The sequence below is a fragment of the Cynoglossus semilaevis genome, chromosome 14, assembly GCF_000523025.1.
Source record: "Cynoglossus semilaevis isolate Cse_v1.0 chromosome 14, Cse_v1.0, whole genome shotgun sequence".
NCBI classification, from domain to species: domain Eukaryota; kingdom Metazoa; phylum Chordata; class Actinopteri; order Pleuronectiformes; family Cynoglossidae; genus Cynoglossus; species Cynoglossus semilaevis.
Genome location: NC_024320.1, coordinates 18,558,109 through 18,577,191, shown reverse-complemented (window position 1 = coordinate 18,577,191; position 19,083 = coordinate 18,558,109). Strand labels below are relative to the sequence as shown.

At 40.9% G+C, this 19,083-nt stretch overlaps 1 protein-coding gene across 1 annotated transcript in view; it reads left to right on the top strand.

Annotated features, from left to right (window-relative positions):
* The window catches only part of LOC103389987 (electrogenic sodium bicarbonate cotransporter 1-like), a 36,821-nt gene that overhangs the window by 3,863 nt on the left and 13,875 nt on the right, over positions 1-19,083 (top strand). The window contains exons 2-12 of the mRNA XM_008325658.3: positions 2,590-2,663; positions 3,531-3,707; positions 10,032-10,164; positions 12,759-12,919; positions 13,017-13,196; positions 14,600-14,676; positions 15,613-15,770; positions 15,881-15,968; positions 17,293-17,447; positions 17,906-18,022; positions 18,457-18,631. Coding sequence (XP_008323880.1) covers positions 2,590-2,663; positions 3,531-3,707; positions 10,032-10,164; positions 12,759-12,919; positions 13,017-13,196; positions 14,600-14,676; positions 15,613-15,770; positions 15,881-15,968; positions 17,293-17,447; positions 17,906-18,022; positions 18,457-18,631 — 1,495 coding nt within the window. The remainder of the gene's footprint in view (positions 1-2,589; positions 2,664-3,530; positions 3,708-10,031; positions 10,165-12,758; positions 12,920-13,016; positions 13,197-14,599; positions 14,677-15,612; positions 15,771-15,880; positions 15,969-17,292; positions 17,448-17,905; positions 18,023-18,456; positions 18,632-19,083) is intronic.

The following is a 19,083-nucleotide window of genomic DNA, read 5'->3' as shown; positions in this document are numbered from 1 at the left end:
AATAAGGTATTTTCAATCAGTTCAGTTTACATTACTTTTGAAATTGTTTTGGATTTACCCTTATGGACCTTCAAAGTTTTTAACTTTTGTGATGGTAAATCTTCAAAGTATTAAATATTGTTGAGTTCTACGTCTACACAGTATTTAAGTTAAAAAAAAAACTAGTAAAAAGCTACTTATTTTTTCCCAATTTTTGTGTCTCATATCTTATCACTGGCCATTACTGTGATTTACAGGTTGGAAACTGTGACAAAAGCAATCGCTCAAAGCGACTGCTTGTTTTCCGTACGTCCTGTGCTGTAGGAGAATTAAAAGATAACGTGCGAGGCCAGCTGCACAGACCGTGCAAAAAAAAAAATCTGTAGCTAAATGACGGCACTGACCCTTCCCCTCAGCACTGTGTGTACATGTGACCCCTGTTATTGCAGCAAACGGTGGGCAACAAAAGAAGCCTAATCAGCTCTTTGGTAAAGCTTGTACATTTTTGGAGCTCTGCCCAGCCGCCCTTCATCACTCATTCGATCTCCGAGCTGTGGCCACTGTTGCAGTATGGCCGCTAACAGCATCACGGGCGGCACTTTATCTCCTCCATGACCAGATAGTGTCTCCACTGGGGACGTCGAGATGAGCTGGGAGCTCAACAAGTTTTATCCTTCCTGACTTTGTTTATTCAGGGGTTTGTGTACACTCTTCCATCCACTCATGTCTGCAGCTGTCCTCGTCATTTGGGGAATATTGAGCAGCAAGTGGAAGTAGCGGATGTTTGTTAACATCCTTCATTCTCCTTCTAAATTAAATATTTATGCTTTCTTGTATGATAACGATTTTTTTTTTAAATGAACAGATCTCTCAGATTAGCCAGGACAAATGAGTTCCTAATTTGACTCTGACACGCTCCCACCATGGAATGTTCTGGATGGAATGGTTTGACCTTGTGTGCAGACCTTCTTGTTTCTTCATCATCAGTCGATCACACATGATAATCATTAGATTTCTGTGTCACTCTCTTGGTTTGTTATAGCAGAAATGTTCCTGATAAGGATGGGATTAAACCTGTCTACACATTCCCATTAAACACATTGCAATTTTTTGCAATTTTCTGGTGAAGTAAGATGGATAAAACAGCTACAACATCTCTCCTGTGTCCTGTGCATACGAAGATAAAACTCTGGAGTCTTAAAGTGTAACTCCAGGTCAGGCCGTCTAATGCCGGGACCTTGAAGTCACGTGTGTGAACTTGAAGAACTGGCGTTGCCGTCATCTGCTAAAGATGATTTAATTAGAGATTATAAATAAAAGCTTTGACACAGGATTAATATTTTATTTTCTTCCTGTCATTTAGTAGCTAAAGTAATGATAGAGTTGGCTGTTTAGGATCTTATCTGCAATAACTTGACGTAAAATTGCATTATGAGCATAGCTGCAAATAATAAGTTTCTCATTATTTATGTCTGAATGTTGAAATAGAATCAAGACACTTTTGATTTATAAAGTTCTGACCCGTAGGCGGAGCAAGGGGGTTACTATATTCTGGAATCCCCTGAGTTTTTGTAGAGAATATTACAAATCTTGGGTGGTTTCAAACCTGTTGCGTGTTCATGTGGTCCTTGCCAAGACAACTAAGTTCGAGTGTTGGAGTCCAGCCTACTACAGTACTTTAAAGTACACGAGCTGCTGCAGATTTGATGGCTGTTCTTGAAAGTCCAGTGACGTCCAAAAGTCTAAGAAATAAGATTTGTGTGAACGGAGAAAAGAAATCTAGAGTGTCTGTCTAAACAGGGATGAGGAAAATGGAGTCAACCGAAAACAATCTCACTGTTACGGTTCATTTATTCACTTTTTTAAATTGGTCCTTAGGATCATGTTGGTGATTTCTGACTCTTGTGTCACATGACCTATATCCAAGTGTCATCAACCTGTGGCAACCCAAGGTTTAGGGACGACTGGTCAAGAGGACCTTGAAGTACGATGTTTACTGATGTGGAAATGACCATTTCATTTATCTAAAAAAGATGATAATTTTCCTTATGATTAACGAAATACTAAAAAGAAGCATAGGAAACAAGCTTAGCTAGCATCAGTGTCTTTGTTGAAGGCTGTAGACCTACAGTCTGTTGGGTTAAATGGCTTGGATGGAAGCTGATCTGTCCAAGAGCCACATTTAGCATGTTTGGAAATTAGGTTTAACAACTACAACGGTCGAGTCTCTGCGGATCAAGTGACCATTTTTACATGATGGAAGTACATGTGTGGAGAACGCACACAGCTAGTTTGTTTCCAACATCTCTTCTGGACAACATTTTACATAATGACTTTACATAAAACAGTGATGCCTGTACTTGAAGACACTGTTAGGATTCAGGGTTACTGTGTGTGTCAGTAACCCATAAATAAAAACAAATCTTGAAGATATGTCTGATGCACCTGTTTTGCTGCAGGCTACTATTGTTTGTTTTGCACCACAAACAATTCCTCTTCCTGTCAGTGACAGGCAGCCATCTCTGGTTGTTTTTATTTAATATTAAATACGACTGTTGGACTGTAAATAAGATTCATGGCCTCATTTTTAATTTTTTTTCTGTTTTGTAGAGTGGAGGATGAAGCGGTCGTGGACAGAGGAGCAACCTTCGTCAAACACGTCTGTGACGAAGAGGAAGTAGAAGGTAAAGGCATTCTTCTGGCATGTTGTGACTCATTTTGTTTTCCAGACAACGTGACGAAACACTAGGTGCCTCACCGCGTTTCCTTCTCGTACTCTAGTGTGAAGTTTTGTTTTTCTCTCTTTGCTGCAAATCATATACATGTCAAACGTGTCTGTGACAGTGTTCTAACCCTGTGCACTGTTGAGGCCACAGAGGAATTCACCTGGAGACGCCTACTTTCACTTAGACTCAGTGACATGTTTCGCAAAGTAACACTTACCGGTGAAGGAAAGAAACCACAAGTAAAAATTGGGCCCCATTTCAAGACGTTTGACTCTATTCAGTCCAGTAGCTGCGTTCACAAAATGCTGCAGAGATTATCTAAAATAAATATTTCCAAAGAAATACTAATGCGTATTTGATGGTTTAGCTAAGGAATTCAGCTTTTATCAGTTTTACAAAAACACACGCATATATGTAACTGGTATATGTAAATATGTGTATAAATACTATATATGCACAGATGATATAAGTATATATGTCTGCATATATATTTCTATATATATATTTCACGTAATTCCGATTGCTGTTTCTAAAGATTATTTTCACTTATGCATTACAAATTAAATATGTGACGTGTGGTGAAGTAGACATACAGTATATTTGTATGTTGAAATATGTGAAAAACAAAGTATATTTTGCTTATTTTAACATAACCTGGTCACTCGGTTTTAATCGGGAACATGTTGTTTTTTCTGTAATTACTTCCTGGAAAGATTAAGTCATTTCCTGTATAAACTTTGGCGTAAGGGTCATCCTGGAGTTAGTGTTTTTGTTTTCTTATTATTCGAGTGCTTATCAACCTCAATTGCCTGTGTCCTGCGCTAGGTCACCACACTGTATACATTGGAGTGCATGTTCCAAAGAGTTACCACCGCCGCAGAAGACACAGGCGCAAGTCGAGTCACAAGGACAAGCGGGAGCGAGTGGATCAGAACGCGGAAGGAAACAGGTCGGATGGAGAGACCACAGATGACGTCTCTACAAGCATCCTCAAGCCTCTCAGTGAGTCCTGATTTTCAAATTGTACAGTTGTAGTTGGGGTAACAAATCATGTAGCTGATTTAAAAAAAAAAAAAAAAAAGCTCCATTATTAACATATCAATCTCTCTTGAGATGTGGGTTCAGGTCCAGCAGCACTTGAATCACAAGCTGCAGGCTGCAGGATACACATATACAAGAGCTTCCGTAGTGAGGAAGGCGGTCTGTCAAATGGAGCAGGGAGGCCTGTGTGTAGCGTGACAAGAGAAATGATCAGGAAGAAACCTCCACCAGACTCCAGAGATTTGATGGAGCAAATGAATGGAAACAGGTTGAACGCTAATCTGAAAATGACACTGGTTTGGGTTTGGAGTGTGTGAAGTAAACACAGGAGGGGTATTAACTGTCACCTTAACAGATGTGGAAAGGTACTTTGAGGGAAATACAGTATTTCTCACCAGCTAAAAACCTGCAGAGGGAGGAATAAACAGTTGTCGTCGCTGCAGAGGGAGGAATAAACAGTTGTCGACAATTAATTACATTTTCAGTGCAGCAATGTGGAAATAATAATAATAATAAAAAAAGTCAGTTTGTAGATAACTTGACTACAGTTTGTAGTCAAGTTTGGTAGATTTGCTGCACAAATTGGATACAGATGTGAACATTGACATTGTTCCTAGTTTTTCTTCCTGCTACAGAAAAACCCCCACCAGATGTCCTTCCTTGTACTGAAGCTTAGGAAAAATGTATGGCAAAAGCATTAATCCTAAGATGATTTTCCAGAGCGGAGGCATTACGACTCCAGAGGAGTCTTTAGATATAGGTCAGCTGAGGCCATATGTCCATATGTGTGTGCTGTGCAGGCTGCAATCAGCCTCTAGTCCAGTGGTTCTTGACAAATGACATTTCAAATGTAATAAACTAACTTATTTTATAATGAATCAAACACAGTAACATCAAATAACACAAAGTTCAAAAAGTTCCCATCATCACATCACAAACAGTCAACCGTGAATATTTCCTGCTCCACCTGTCATGTCCACATCCCTTACCAGTGGGTCCCGCCCCACACTTTGAGAAGCACTGCTTCAGTATCAGTTTTCACCGTATGAGGCATTTGTTGTGCAGGGTGCTTCATGTCTCTGCCATTGGATGTTTATTTGTGTATTCAACGGTGTAACATCACAGTCCGTTAAAACCTGAAAATACCCCTGTGGTGGAATCCACCTAAAATGTCAGAGTTAGCAAATTGGCACAATGGGAGGTTTACAGTTTAATTTAGGCCTTTACCAGTGTGTACTGCAGGTGAACATTATGGTATTAAAATAGTCTGGAGAGAGCGTGTGAGTATTCCTCCCCACTCTGAGTACATGTGTTTACCACAACATTCATTTAGCCTGGTAAAGAATAGTATAGTACAGTAGTAGACAAAGCAGATCCTTCAAACACAGGCTCAAAAGCTCGGGAGGTATCTTTAGCGATGACTAAATGTATTTTGGTTTCGATGTAAAGTATATGCAGAAAGAGTAAACTTGCTAAACCACACTAGGCGCTGCGTAAATATAAACAACCTCAGACCCAGTTACGAACTCCCCTTAACTGCAGGGTAGATCAACAGAGATTCAAAAATGCATCGGAGAACCTATCATACTGAAAATGACGAAAGCTTAATGTTCCGCATGTGGCTTCACAAGTATCGGAAAAAAGGTGGGAGAATGTTGTTCTTTCTGTCGTTATCCAGGTTGAACAAAAACAACTCTCTTTTCTGTCGTTATCCAGGTTGAACAAAAAACAACTCTTAACTCTTAAAATACTTAATTGTCTGTGCCTCGTAAGGTTGTTTAGGCCATCGTTAAAAACCAAAATGTCAGGAGTTTGATCCCGGGCTGCGCTCCGTGTTGATTTGTCTGTCCGTTATACAGTCTGTACAAATTGTATTTATACACACTGCTGGGAAGTGTTTTCATGTGTTTCTGGAGGCTTCACCTTCAGCTTCTCCCTGTCAGACCGTGCTCTGTGAGTGCAGTGGATGGAGACGTGTTTCATGACAGAAGTGTAACAACAGCAGCAGTAGTGAGACCTGCTATGATGGAGTTAAGGTGGAGCAGTTTGGAGATAAAGTTAGGGAGTATGGGTGGAGATGGAAAAGATTTAGTAATCTAATTTAATAAAACTGCCAACACAAATGCAGCTCCTCCTTTTAGAGGAATTGGTTTCTCTTCTAAGAAGACAAAAATACTCTGTAATTGTTTAATTGAAGTTAGAATTATTTAATACAAAAACATTCAAATGAGACGTTATTGAATACCTTTTTCAGAGTTTAACGGCAGAGTGACTTTAACGGTGACACGATGTCATGAATCAGTCGTTGAAGAGGTAAGGAAGGTTATTCTTAGATGAGCACTGGAGTCCAGTTGTTATTCTTAGATGAGCACTGGAGTCCACTGGAGTCATTTTGGAGGGGCCGTGTTTGTGTACTGATATGGGCTTCAATGTGGCTTTCGGTGTGCAGCCACGGCTCTAGGTGGTTTTCCTTCATGTGCTACACCTCACCTAGATGCCTGGGACATTCTGCTGCTGTGGTGCGTCTGTCTGATCTCCCTCTCTCCCACCGCATTCCTCATACGAACAGCAAACGCCAATTATTGAAGCTTGGAGCTGGCGTTCTTGTGTGAAAAATAGCCTGGTGTTGAATGTAAGCTCAGCGTTTGTTGATACAAATCTGGAAGATCTGGGGCATAAGGTACAAGAAACGATGAAAAGAACAGTACAAAAATACATCAAATAAATATATATCAAGCATATATAAAAGTATACAGTAAAATACATAATAAATAAAATTGAAATAAATACTGGATAAAATAAAACATAAAACAAAAAAAACCAAAAAAAAAACTCAACCAGACACAACATTTTTACTCTTGGACATTTTGGTCTTCACTGATTTCATTTACCCACTGCACCCACCTCGTTGTGCCTTCACCGTGTCCACTTTGCAAATCAGCACTGGACTAGTCTCTCTCATGCTGCTAATTCATCTGACACTGTAATCCTCCATGTTGCACATTGTCCTCAGGTGAAAACTAGCCGGCGTTCTTATTCATCTGAGGGTACTTGATAAGATAAGGAGTGAGGACAAGGATAAGATTTGCTCTTATTAATCTCTTCTCTAAATGATCCCCAGAACCTGTCACGGTCACTGCTCCACTCATGTATTTTACTAAAGCTTCTTTGTCATTCCAGAAAGTGGTTTCACCACACGGTATTCCATGGAAATGAACCAATTGTAGACTTCATGGAAGTTTAAAAGTCAAACTGCATTTGGATATTTGTAAAAATGGACTTCCCATTAAGCTATTTTAATAATAATCCAGTTTTAGAATTTAGATTTAAACTGGTGGACACAGGTGGAAAACAGTCTGACTTCCCATTAAGCTATTTTAATAATAATTCAGTTTTAGAATTTAGAATTAAACTGGTGGACACAGGTGGGAAACAGTCTGAAATAATTCTGTGATACAGAAATGCACTTGGAAATTATATTTAATATGGACAGGATATTTTCCAATAAGTTAAACATCAGCAAATGTAGTGATGGATGTCTGCAACACTGGGGCCAGAGGCGAAGTAAGAATTCAGTTGTAACAGCTTTTATTACCAAGGCTGCACATTAAGGAAGCAATAAAAACTTGTCAAGAAAGGGTGAGTCAAAGATTACAGCAAATAAATGAGGCATTTCACTGTTTACATCCAATCATGGGCAAAAAATGTAGTGAGTCAAAAGTTATGTACCATCACGAAAACCAAGGTGGGAAATTATTTCTTCATCTACACGACCTTTTAACCCTTAGGCACTACCTTTAGCATTAATAACATGTGGAATAACAACAGTGTTGTTTCCTAAAAGGACAACTGGCCTTTACTATTGACTCTCACCTCATTCTCTGTTATCTATCTCTAGCAAAAAAAAGTAGCAGCAACAACCAGCTTGAACTTCAGCATCTTCATAAACTTCTCCTTTTGCAGTTTGTAAATGGAGCAAATTGTTGATTGAGATTGACAAAGTCTGGTGTGCTGGGCAGCAACAAAGGCTTTCTGCAGTAAATGACTTTGTCATCTGCATAGAGATGAAAATGTCACATTGATCCAGATGATTGATTCGACCAATAAATAAGGAACCTGCATGCATTGACCTGTTGGAAAAACATCCCAGAGTGTCTGTGTGTAGGCTGTGAGCTCCATGTTAAGGAGGTTTACAGAGAGGCTCCTGTCTGTGAAACTGGAGCAGACTGAGACAGACACTTCCCTTCCTGTGAGCCGTCGGCCTGAAGCAAATGTCTTTTATTTTTTAATAAGAGAACATGCTGCTGCCTCCTCTTCCAATATGTCTCGAAATCCCCTGACTCCCTTTATGGAATTCCTTAACTCTGGATATTGGACTTTTCCTGACGATACTGCCGACTTGCGTGCACTTGACATCAAAAACTGGCACCCAAAATACAGGCCTGTATTCCTTGGTCTCTTTCCTTGTTTGGGTTTTTTTTCTTCTTTCTTTCTTTTTCTTTCATATATCCGTAATCCTTTTGATTCAGTCGAACGCTGTGTCACTGCCCACGTACGTTTATGTACAACCACAACAGAAGCTTGGTTTTCATTGATAACACTTCCCGTTCGCCTTAAGAAGGGATTGTTTGCTGCACATTATGGCGTCAGCAGTTGTTGCCAAAATTCAGATTTTGCAAATGAATCACAAACTAAAAGTGACCAATAACAGAGAGGTCAGCTGGTAAAGACTCCCTGTTTGTATTGTTCTATAGCCCATACACGGCTCATTGCTCTATAAATAGACCGCGTGACGTCTGTGATGCAGATTCTTCTTTTCTCCAGGGCATTGATGTTAAACTTTTGCTTCTGCTAAGCAGTTGTGCTAATTTTTCTGGTGACAGCAGAGCAGTTTGAGCTACACTATTTTTAAAGACAAGCTCTCTAAATAAAGCTCAGGTGCTCTGTCTGGATTAAAGGGTTACACAGGCTGTTACGTAGCTCAGGCACTGACCTGACGTCGGCAGTTGATGGAGAGAAAGCTGCAGAAATAACCCGTCGTGTCGTATGCTGCTTAACCTCGCTGTTATCTCACCGTCGCACAACCCTGGTAACAAAATGGGGCTGTCAAGCATTAAAATGTCTGAATAATGATTAAATCATGATTGGGACCTAACTATTTTTATAAATATATTTTTTACTTTTTTTACTCGAACAGAATGACAGATAACACAACGATGTCAGCTTTCAACCGTAGACTTAGTTACTGCCTTGCTCTCAGTGCAGCTGGTCTGATGCGATCAGAAGATGAAACCTCCACAAATGCATGCTGGGCCTTTAGATAATAATTAAAACTAAAAAGGTTCTCGAAAACCTTTTCCCAGCAGTTTGTGTAAATCACGCACCCATGTGTTAAAGCAAGGATAAATGGCCATCCTGTGGCTGTAGAGAGGAAGTCAGATTAATTTATAATGCATTCCCAACCAGTTACTTATATGTGGTTCGTTAGCTCTGAGGCTCTCCCTATCGTTCAGTGACTGTGTCTGGATCAGTGCTTTTTGTAAACGCGGGGAATTCTACAAAGCCACATAAGAGGAAGGCGAACGTTGACTGACGGTCATCAAAGCTGTCATGTCAGCAAACGAACCGAGGAGGAAGTAAAAGTGCAGTGTTTTCAGAAAGGTTTTTCCTTGTCCGTTATAATGGGACCATCCTGCCCGACTACCAGCACATGCAGTACGTCATGGGTTCATATATTAAACACACATCAGTCATACTGTATGTGGGGTCTGTTTTTACACCCTTTGTAGATGATTATGGCCAAAACAAACGTGTAAAGTTGTCGGTTTGTCCCAAACAGGCTCTTGGGTTTACAGACAAATATCCAGTACAAGTAGATCCTCTCTGCAGCTTCAACAGTTGTACCTCACACACACACGGGCCTCTGTTTCTATCACTAGTTAATTAGTGGTAACCTGATCATGTGGACAGTGTGTGTGCGCGTGTGTGTACATACACTTGTACATGTTGTACATCATTGTGTTTTTTCATCACTATTTATGTCAGGGGTGTCAAACATGTGGCCCTTGGGCCAATACCGGCCCATATTATATGCAGCTCATGAACCAAAATGAGTTTGACACCCTGATTAACCCCTTATCAGATTTGGATCAAAATGGATAGAAATCTTCATCAGCTCTACGTTTTTCATTAGCTGACAAGTTGTAGCTGTACATGATGTCTGTTAAAGGTGGACAAGGCAGATGTGTTGTATCCTAATACATTATTATATGGTTATGTCCCCAGTTTCTACAGCTGACAGGATCAAGTTTATGCTGGGAGAGGAGGACGATGGTCCGCCACCCCCACAACTCTTCACGGAGCTGGACGAGCTGCTGTCTGTGGACGGGCAGGAGATGGAGTGGAAGGAGACGGCCAGGTTGGAGACACGTTTGTTTTTTTCACTTTTTTTTTTTTGACAGTTTTCGTCAAGTTGTCCTGCCTCCCATTTTCTGTGCAACACAATCCACTCGTGAACAATCACATAAGTGTGTGAAGGGAAACAGGCGGTGCTGCAGTGAACTCCCAGTCTTATCTAAGATCTCAGAGCGGTAGCTGCCCTGTGCTGCTGGGACAAAGGACAAACTCTGTGGCTACCGCAAAAACTGAGGTTACAGTAAACACGTAACAGTAACAGTTACAGTTGACTCACGAGTCGAGAGGCGAGTCACTGGAGCTTCTGAGCTGAACTTGTTCACAGTCACTCACATTGTTTTCATACATCACTCACACTGATCTGACTTCCTGGGCCAATTTGACTTCCTGTGCAGCACTGCATGATAAATCACATTTAAAATGTAGGTTTAAATTAGCATCGCCGAAAGAGAGACAAACCTAAATAATACTGTAGTAATAGTAACAGTATTGCAGTATTATAATAATACAACTAATGAATCCCTCTTTAACACAGTGGTTCTCAAACGTTTCTCGGTCTTTTTCCACTTTAAACAAGTGGTTGATCAAGCCACACTTCACCTCCCCATCCACCCAAATACAATTTCCACAAATTATAAATGAAACTTGTTGTTATCTCTAATGAATCCAAATCAATAACATCAAACAACACAAAGTTCAAAAAGAGAAAAAAAGTGCAGTTGTGACATCATCACATTTCCTACTGTTTGTCCCGCCTCACCTATCATGTCTCTGTACCAAACTAGGTTTTAACCTAGGCTAGAATCTGACCTGCAGCCTCCTGGTGGCAGGCAGGGGTCCTACCATTGCGCCACTGTTGCCCATAATAATCATAGGAATACCAGTATTACAGTAATCTGGACGTCCTGTTGAATCCCAGAAGTAAAAATGTAACTCTGTCTTTTTACATCATTTGTCCACCAGATCCTCGTTTAAGGTAAAGGACATAGAGCGTTTTTTTTTTTTTTGTAGCTGCCTGAGGCAGAGCTGTGTAAGATATGGTCTGACCTGCCTGTGGTGATGTTTGTTGAGAGTGGGAGTGAAGCTCACTCAAGTAAAATGACTCATTTTTATGGTGCTTTAAAAGTATGTTGGTTTCTCCGTGTCCGTGCTGTTGGCAAAGCATATTTAAAACTCCTACTAAACTGTTGGCAGTTGAGTTGCATTGTGGGCAATGAGTGATGAATTACCTTGTAGTGCACCGTGCACAGGCTGCAGTTAAATACAGACTGTAAACGTGACCACCGTGTCTTTATGTCTGATCTGCGTCGGGTCAAGAAAGGTTGTGATCAAAGGTGGCATTAACTTCAGAGGATTCATCTTTCTGTGAATCGCTGTATTGATCCGGAAAAGAAATTCCTTCCCGGGAACTAAGGAGATATTTCTCCAGAAAATTATTGTTTACCTCTACCATACTTTTATAGACAGTCAGTTAATTGTGAGACAGACAGAGGAATGATTGAGAACACACACACACACACACACACACACACACACACACAGGCAGACACAAAAACAAGTCCTTTCCTCAGAGGAGGTCAGAGTCAAAGCACGCAGGCTACCACGTCTTTACAACAACCTGCATTTTAAAATCAGTTCTAGAGCAGAAATACTTGGACAAATAAAAAGGTAAACCAACTCCCCCCCACACACACACACACACTAAGACGGCTGGTCACAGGCCTGTGGACCATGGCCAGAGGGACACTCTATCCCCAGAGTAAAGCCCATCCTGAGGCCTGCAGAGAATGGCTCTTTGTGTTAGCACCATAAGAGGCTTTATTATTAAAAAAAAGAATCCTTCTCCTCTGTCTTAACTGTGAGATTAGAGTTTCTGCAGCACCAACACGGCTCTGACCTGAAACCTGTGCAGGACAGGTGATATTCTAGAATGTCTTGTATTTTCTAAAGGTCTAGACCAGGGCGTCCACCTGATCTGAGTCAAACAAAAGACCAGGGCGTCCACCTGATCTGAGTCCAAGTCCAACAAACCAGCATCTAATTACTGCGCTGAATCTTTAGAGAAATTCAGTTTTATTTCACTTTAAGGTATCTAGTATTGAAAGTGTACAGTTCACATACAGTGTACATTTGTTGACCAGGCACTTTAAAAACTAAAGTTTGAGCTCATAACGGTTTCCACAACCCTGTAAATATATTTCTTATATATACTGTATTTATTTTTTTCTTTGAAAATTGCATTCATCATCTGCTGTTTAGCTGCACACTTTTCCACCTGTGGTGAAGAGACTCCACTGTCGTCTGTCTATGCCACTCTGCTTCCCGTATCCTTCCTTGAACTGTGACCACTTCAAACACAAACGCTGTTTCAGTAAAGACAGAAACCATTTCATCTGTCTTTTGGTAGCGGCCCTTATTTGTTCTTAAACATATGAAGCCATTGTCAAGTACACATATTTATACTACGCAGTGACCTTCAAGACGCCTGTATAATAATACCCACATACACCCTCATAGGGAGATTTTACGTTTGGTTGAACCCAGCTCAATGCTGCCCCTCAAGGTCGGTACAGAAAATGCCTTTCCTTCTCTCCCCAGGTGGATCAAGTTTGAGGAGAAGGTGGAGAAAGGAGGTGAGCGCTGGAGTAAGCCTCACGTGGCCACGCTGTCCTTGCACAGTCTGATGGAACTCAAAGCCTGCATCGAGAAGGGAACCATCATGCTGGACCTGGAGGCGTCCACTCTGCCGCAGGTCGTCGGTAAGCGTGGTTTGTGATGCCGTTTTTCCGAAAGCCTAAGAACACGTGCACGGTCGCTGAGGTTGTGTTGTTGTTTCTGACCCGTCCCTCTGGACAGAGATGATCACTGACAGGCACCTTGAGTCGGGTCAGCTGAAGGCAGAGCAGAAGGAGAAGCTGACCTACACCCTGCTGAGGAAGCATCGCCATCAGACCAAGAAATCCAACTTGCGTTCCCTGGCAGACATTGGCAAAAGCGTTTCCAGCGCAAGCAAACTCTTTTCTTACCCGGAGAATGGTAATGAGAAGATGAAACCCTAATCCATCTCAACTCCACTCTTCAAACACTCACTGGCCTCTTCTGACTTTTCTTCCTCGTCTTTTCTCAGTTTATGCTCTTTTTCTGTTTAATTTTCTCCTTTTTTTCCCTTCCTTCCTTCCTTCTCTGTGGGTCTGTGCTGCCTCTGGTTTCTTCTATCTGGGCTGCCAAAGCACGCATCCCCCCAGAGCACCCTGTGTCCTATTTAAACCCACACGACTCAGAGGAACTCTGTGAAGCCATGAGGAGCTCCAGCATGGGACACCTCTGTGAGTGAGGTCACAGCACGGAGAGTCAGGCCTTAAAATGAACGGCTGCTGTAGAGCAAAAGGAAATATAAGAGTTTCATTGAGGATGTGATGTTATTGATAGACATTTCTAATTAATATATATTCTGATTTGTATAAAAATGGAACCCACAACCCTCTGGATGTAAGCCAACTTTACTACCCATTGGGGGGGAAAAAAAGTTTAATTTAAATTTAGAAAATGTAACTCCTTCCTTCTGGGACCTTATGTCGCAGACTTTCATTAACGCAGGAGATGACATCATCAATAGTCTTATTTATATTCTTTATTTCATTTCCTTATTAAGGAAGGTCAAAACCTTCAAAGACAGATGACAGATTTTAATAACAGAAACAGTTTTGGACACGCCTCATTAGTGTCTCCAACAGCTTTGACAAGTTTTATCTTTATGTCAGAGTCAGGTGTCGAGCTTTCTGATGTTTTTAACTGTTTTCCTGCCAAACACTGAAAGAAAACGTTAAAGGAAGAAGAGTTGAGGAAACAGGTTGTGACCTGGTGTGAAAGAAGAAAGACATTTGATTGAAAGTGTAAAGACTTAAATTGGAGCTATTTTAAAGTTTGTTTTTTTTTTTTTTGTTTTTTCATTTTGCCTTGGAGCTTTTTGGCTAACCCGTGTTTATCTGTAAAAACATAAACATTAACATAGTTCACAGGAAATGACTGCGGCCGTGTGCAAAAGCGCTTCTAAAGTTAACGATTAATGATATGGAAAAGAGGGCGTGGTTGTTACAGTGAAATTAATACAGATAAAAATGACAGAATTTGATATTTTAACACATGTTAAATACTAAGAATCCTTTCATGTAATCCACCGTTGATTGTAGCAGTGATTATCACAGCATGTTATGACCCAAAGTAGGTACAGCAGGTAGATGTACTAATTCGGACGCTTACTTTTTATTTTCCATCATGTGACTGGGATGAATGCCATGTCCTCCAGCTCAGCCTTAATCTTTTGGCTTTCTTCAAGTTCTTCTTTCTTTCTTTTTTTAATCTTCCTTTTAGAGAAGACATTTTTTCATTTAAAGTCATGCTTGGCTTCACTGATCCTTACCCCTCTCACCTTACTGCAGGGAGTCCGTCAACCGCCCATCGAAACCTCACCTCCAACAGCCTGAGTGACTTCTCTGACAAACCCGAGAAGGATCAGGTAATGTTTTCATGTCTCTCTGCGTTGGCTGAAGCGAAAGTTGGTCTGATATGTGATCACTGACGCTTCCGTTCACAAAGCTGTTCTGTGCAAGGTCATGTGTTGGCCCGTGTGTACGCATGAGCCTGCGAGGTTTCGCATACCGACAGATAAGAGCAGCGGCTCTGTGGTGCCGTCTCACACAACAAAAGCTCACTGTTTCAAGTCTCGGTCACACGAGTCGTAACTGGGCACATGCAGTTTCTCTGTGTGAATCACAGCTGGGTAAATGAAGCGTGTGGTCGACAGAAAGGACAGGAATCATAGGATGTGATTTATGTTGCAGAAACACAAGACTGTCTGCCCTTTAACATCAACCTGAGGCCGTACTCATTCCTTTAAAGCAGGGTTGTCAAACATAGAGCCCGTGGCCCAAAACTGGCCCGCTTAATGAATTTTGAAAATAGAAAAAATACACAAAAACTTTACAAATTTAATTTTATTAAATATGAAGATTTATCTGATATATTTGTACTTAATAACAAATGTCAAAATGAGTTTGACACCCTAGATTTTAAGTGAGCTTTTGGTCATTTCACTTTGACTGGTTGTAGCATTAGCCTGCAGCTACAAGTGCCGTTCTCTTGACTGATGTTACAGATCAGGCTCATGACCTGCACTGAAGTATGTTTTTTGGGTGGTATAAGTTGAGCTGCAGTTCAGTGAATAATTGCAGGAAAGGCAGGGCACTACCTGTACTTGTAGACACAATAAAAGCACCACGCCTCGGTACAGACACATTTTAATTGCCACTTTTATTTCAAATGTCATGTGACAATGATTGTAAGTGACATAGGAGAGCCAGAGGTTCCATCTTAACATGTACTGCATCAGTTTTGTCCAAGCATTTGATCTTCTTTCTCCTCTTAACTGTTTTACACTCACTCGTCTCCACAGCTGAAGAATAAGTTCATGAAAAAACTGCCACGCGATGCAGAGGCGTCAAACGTGCTCGTTGGAGAGGTGGATTTCCTGGACGCTCCCTTTGTTGCATTTGTCCGGCTGCACAAAGCCGTCATGCTCGGGGCCCTGACTGAGGTCCCCGTGCCCACGAGGTACAGCACCATCAGCTGCAGAGTTGTCACACGTCCTCCTGCTGATGTCAGGCTCAGCCGCGCCGACGCAGTCACTCAGTGGATGCTAACATTTATTTTCTCGTTCTCAGATTTCTCTTTGTGCTTCTGGGCCCCAAAGGGAAAGCGAAGTCGTATCATGAGATTGGAAGAGCCATCGCCACCCTCATGTCAGATGAGGTACGTTATCACTTTTCTTACCTAATATTGTTTTCATGTAAATTTTATTTAGAATTCTCAATCTTTTTTTTTAACATGAGATGTATTTACTTCAGGTTTAATGGGAGTTCTGGGGCCACCATGCAGATCTGGCAACCCTGAGGCTGTAGCCATCTGCTCTGGCCCACATTAGATTTTGGCTTAAGGCACCTTGTTGTGTTACTTTACTAAATTTTAAAAACAATTTTTGACCAGTTAATCTGTTATTCCTGACTTTAGATAGAGCAGTCAAAATAATTGTTAAATTATTATAATTCATATATAATATGATTTATAATATAATAATAATCTATATATAATAATAAAAAAAATTAAAAACACGGCCACTTGTCTAACAACAAACACTGTTTGACTTTAATCACCTCTGACCTCTGACTTCTGAAATACTGAACTGTCTTTTTTTGTTTTGTTTTTTTACAAAAAAACTCAACTTAAATGCAACAAGTAAAACACGGAGTCATACAAGTTCAAAAGATTAGATGACATGAGATCTTTGTGTATTTAAGCTAAGAGCTAATAATAAGCACCGACATTAGCACACGTTTTAGTGTTAGTGAAGTCACTCAATCCAAACTCTTTAGTTCTGTGCTAACATTAAAAGATTAAACATCAATTTGAGAATTTATTTTCAGTAAACTTTATTTTAATATACATTTTTGTCTGAAGTGTTGATTCTAGACTAGTCTCGACTTTCTGCTGCACACCTTCCGGCCCTTCAAGGGGAGCTGTATTGCTGATTTGACACCCTGTCTGACTGTAGCTAGACTTCCTCTCAGCAGCTCCTTTACTGGAGGCGTCACAGAGCAGATCCTAGTGTCTCTGGTTTGTCAACACAGCAGCACAGGAAGTGGTTTCTGAATTTCTGTTTTTTTTTTGTTTTTTTCGACATAACTTTACTGTCTCTGCTCTCAAGTTGAAGTAATGTCACAGGTTTATCAGATGTTTACCTTTGTGAGTCATCACCTTCTTCCCTGACACAAAAATACACATGAATAGTTTACATAACAAAATGTAATGGATTTTTTCTTTGGAGACTATTTAGTAAAGATCCCTTCAGAACATCTACATCCTGGTCCTTTTACTCTGAGATTATTGACTCTGTGGTGTTTCATTTACGCGCTGCTGGTTGTTTCCGTGTCCCAGCGTACAGAGACCACTGGGTGTTCTGAGGGCCTGTGTTCACATTTTGTGTATTTGCTCCAAAGCCCCAGATGAATTATTCAGAGAGTGCTACATTATTGATCAGCTGATTGCTAATAGGCCAGTTATGTTTGTATGTTGGCAGGTGTTCCATGACATTGCCTACAAAGCCAAGGACAGGCAGGACTTACTGGCTGGAATCGACGAGTTCCTGGATGAGGTCATCGTGCTGCCCCCTGGCGAGTGGGATCCTAACATCAGAATAGAGCCACCCAAATCTTTGCCATCTTCAGAGAAGAGGTTTGGGCTAATCCATTAATGAACCTTAACCTTATAGAAGGCAACACTAGTGAGAACCAGGCGATACGATCTTCTCTAAACTTGTACACGTACGATACTAAGTACTGTTGCTGATACTTTGGCAGCTCCGTGGGCCAAACGTTGACTCCAGTATTATTTTCTTCTCATTAACTAAAGGTTATTTAGAACTAAATTCTGTATTGACCGTACGTCTTCAAACGGACACTGTCGTCACATGACACCACGTTGTAATAAAACCATAGAATCAACATATAAAATGGTGACAACTGAACAGAAAGTGAGCCGAGCTTTTGAACTAAAAAAGAAAGAAACTCTGTCTTCTGCTTCCTAATAGACAAGTTGTCACAGAAGGTGTGTAGCTAATATTATTAACGTATCTTTAGTCTAATTCTGTTTTACAGTTGTATTGATCTAAACTGTCCTGCGATTGTTTGAAGGAAGAACATGTACACTGGATCAGAGACGCCTCAGATGAACGGTGACACCCCCCACGATGCCGGTCAGGGAGGAGGAGGCGGCCACCAAGTCGGGGAGGAACTTCAGCGTACCAGAAAGTAATATGGAGTACCCTTGAATATTATATCTGTGTACTGTATCTATGTACATAAAATTACGCCTCTCCCTCGTTCACGGCACGTGTCCGTGCAGATAAGGAGCTTCAGTTCCTGACAGCTTGTTATTGATGGAGGAGTGCCAGGAATAGTGAAATACTATTTAGTGAAAATGTTTTTGTCATGAACTCCACTTCCTCCTGGCAACTTTCCACTGGGGAAATGTTTGACACATACTGTAAATGGAGAACAAAGGAAACGATTCACTGTTGTTCAGCCCTTTTCTCTTCCTCTAGTTAAAACAATGTTTCACTGTGAGAAACACAGTCCTCACCACCTTCTTTTGACGTGTGTCACCTATGGAGCTAAAGTACACAGGTTCTGACATGACAAATGTTGCCCCTGCCCTCACCACCCTTCCCTCCTTTGTCCCAAAGGTTCTGTGGCGGTCTCGTCCTGGATGTGAAGCGCAAGCTGCCATTCTTTGCCAGTGACTTCCACGACCCTCCGCACATTCAGTCTCTGTCAGCAATCCTGTTCATCTACCTGGGCACGGTCACCAACGCCATCACGTTCGGAGGCTTACTGGGAGATGCTACGGAGAACATGCAGGTACAGTAACTGATCAAGCCCCCCCCCCCAATACACTGAACTGAATCTGACCTCCTAACCAACTGCACCTCATCCAGAATTATTCAACTCAGGTTTGATTTAGATCGGCCCGAATACACTGCCAAGAGGGACACACACAAAATATTGTGATAAACAATTTAATAAAATTTTTTAAAAATGGAGGCACCGGTTGGCCAGTACTGACCTGTATCACAGACCAGTAGAGAACCGATTGTTGAAAGATCAAAATTTCAAAACATCTTTTACCTTTTATTCTGTTGGTATTGAAATCTAAAAGATATATTATTTTGAAAGATAATCATTAAATAAGGAAGGTAAATTTAAATAAGCTTTTTATATGAAGTAAATGTTTGTTGTGTTCAGTTGCTGACAGTTTGTCATAATCCAGATATAATAGCAGATTATTTGTGGCACTGGTTATAAAGTTTCCC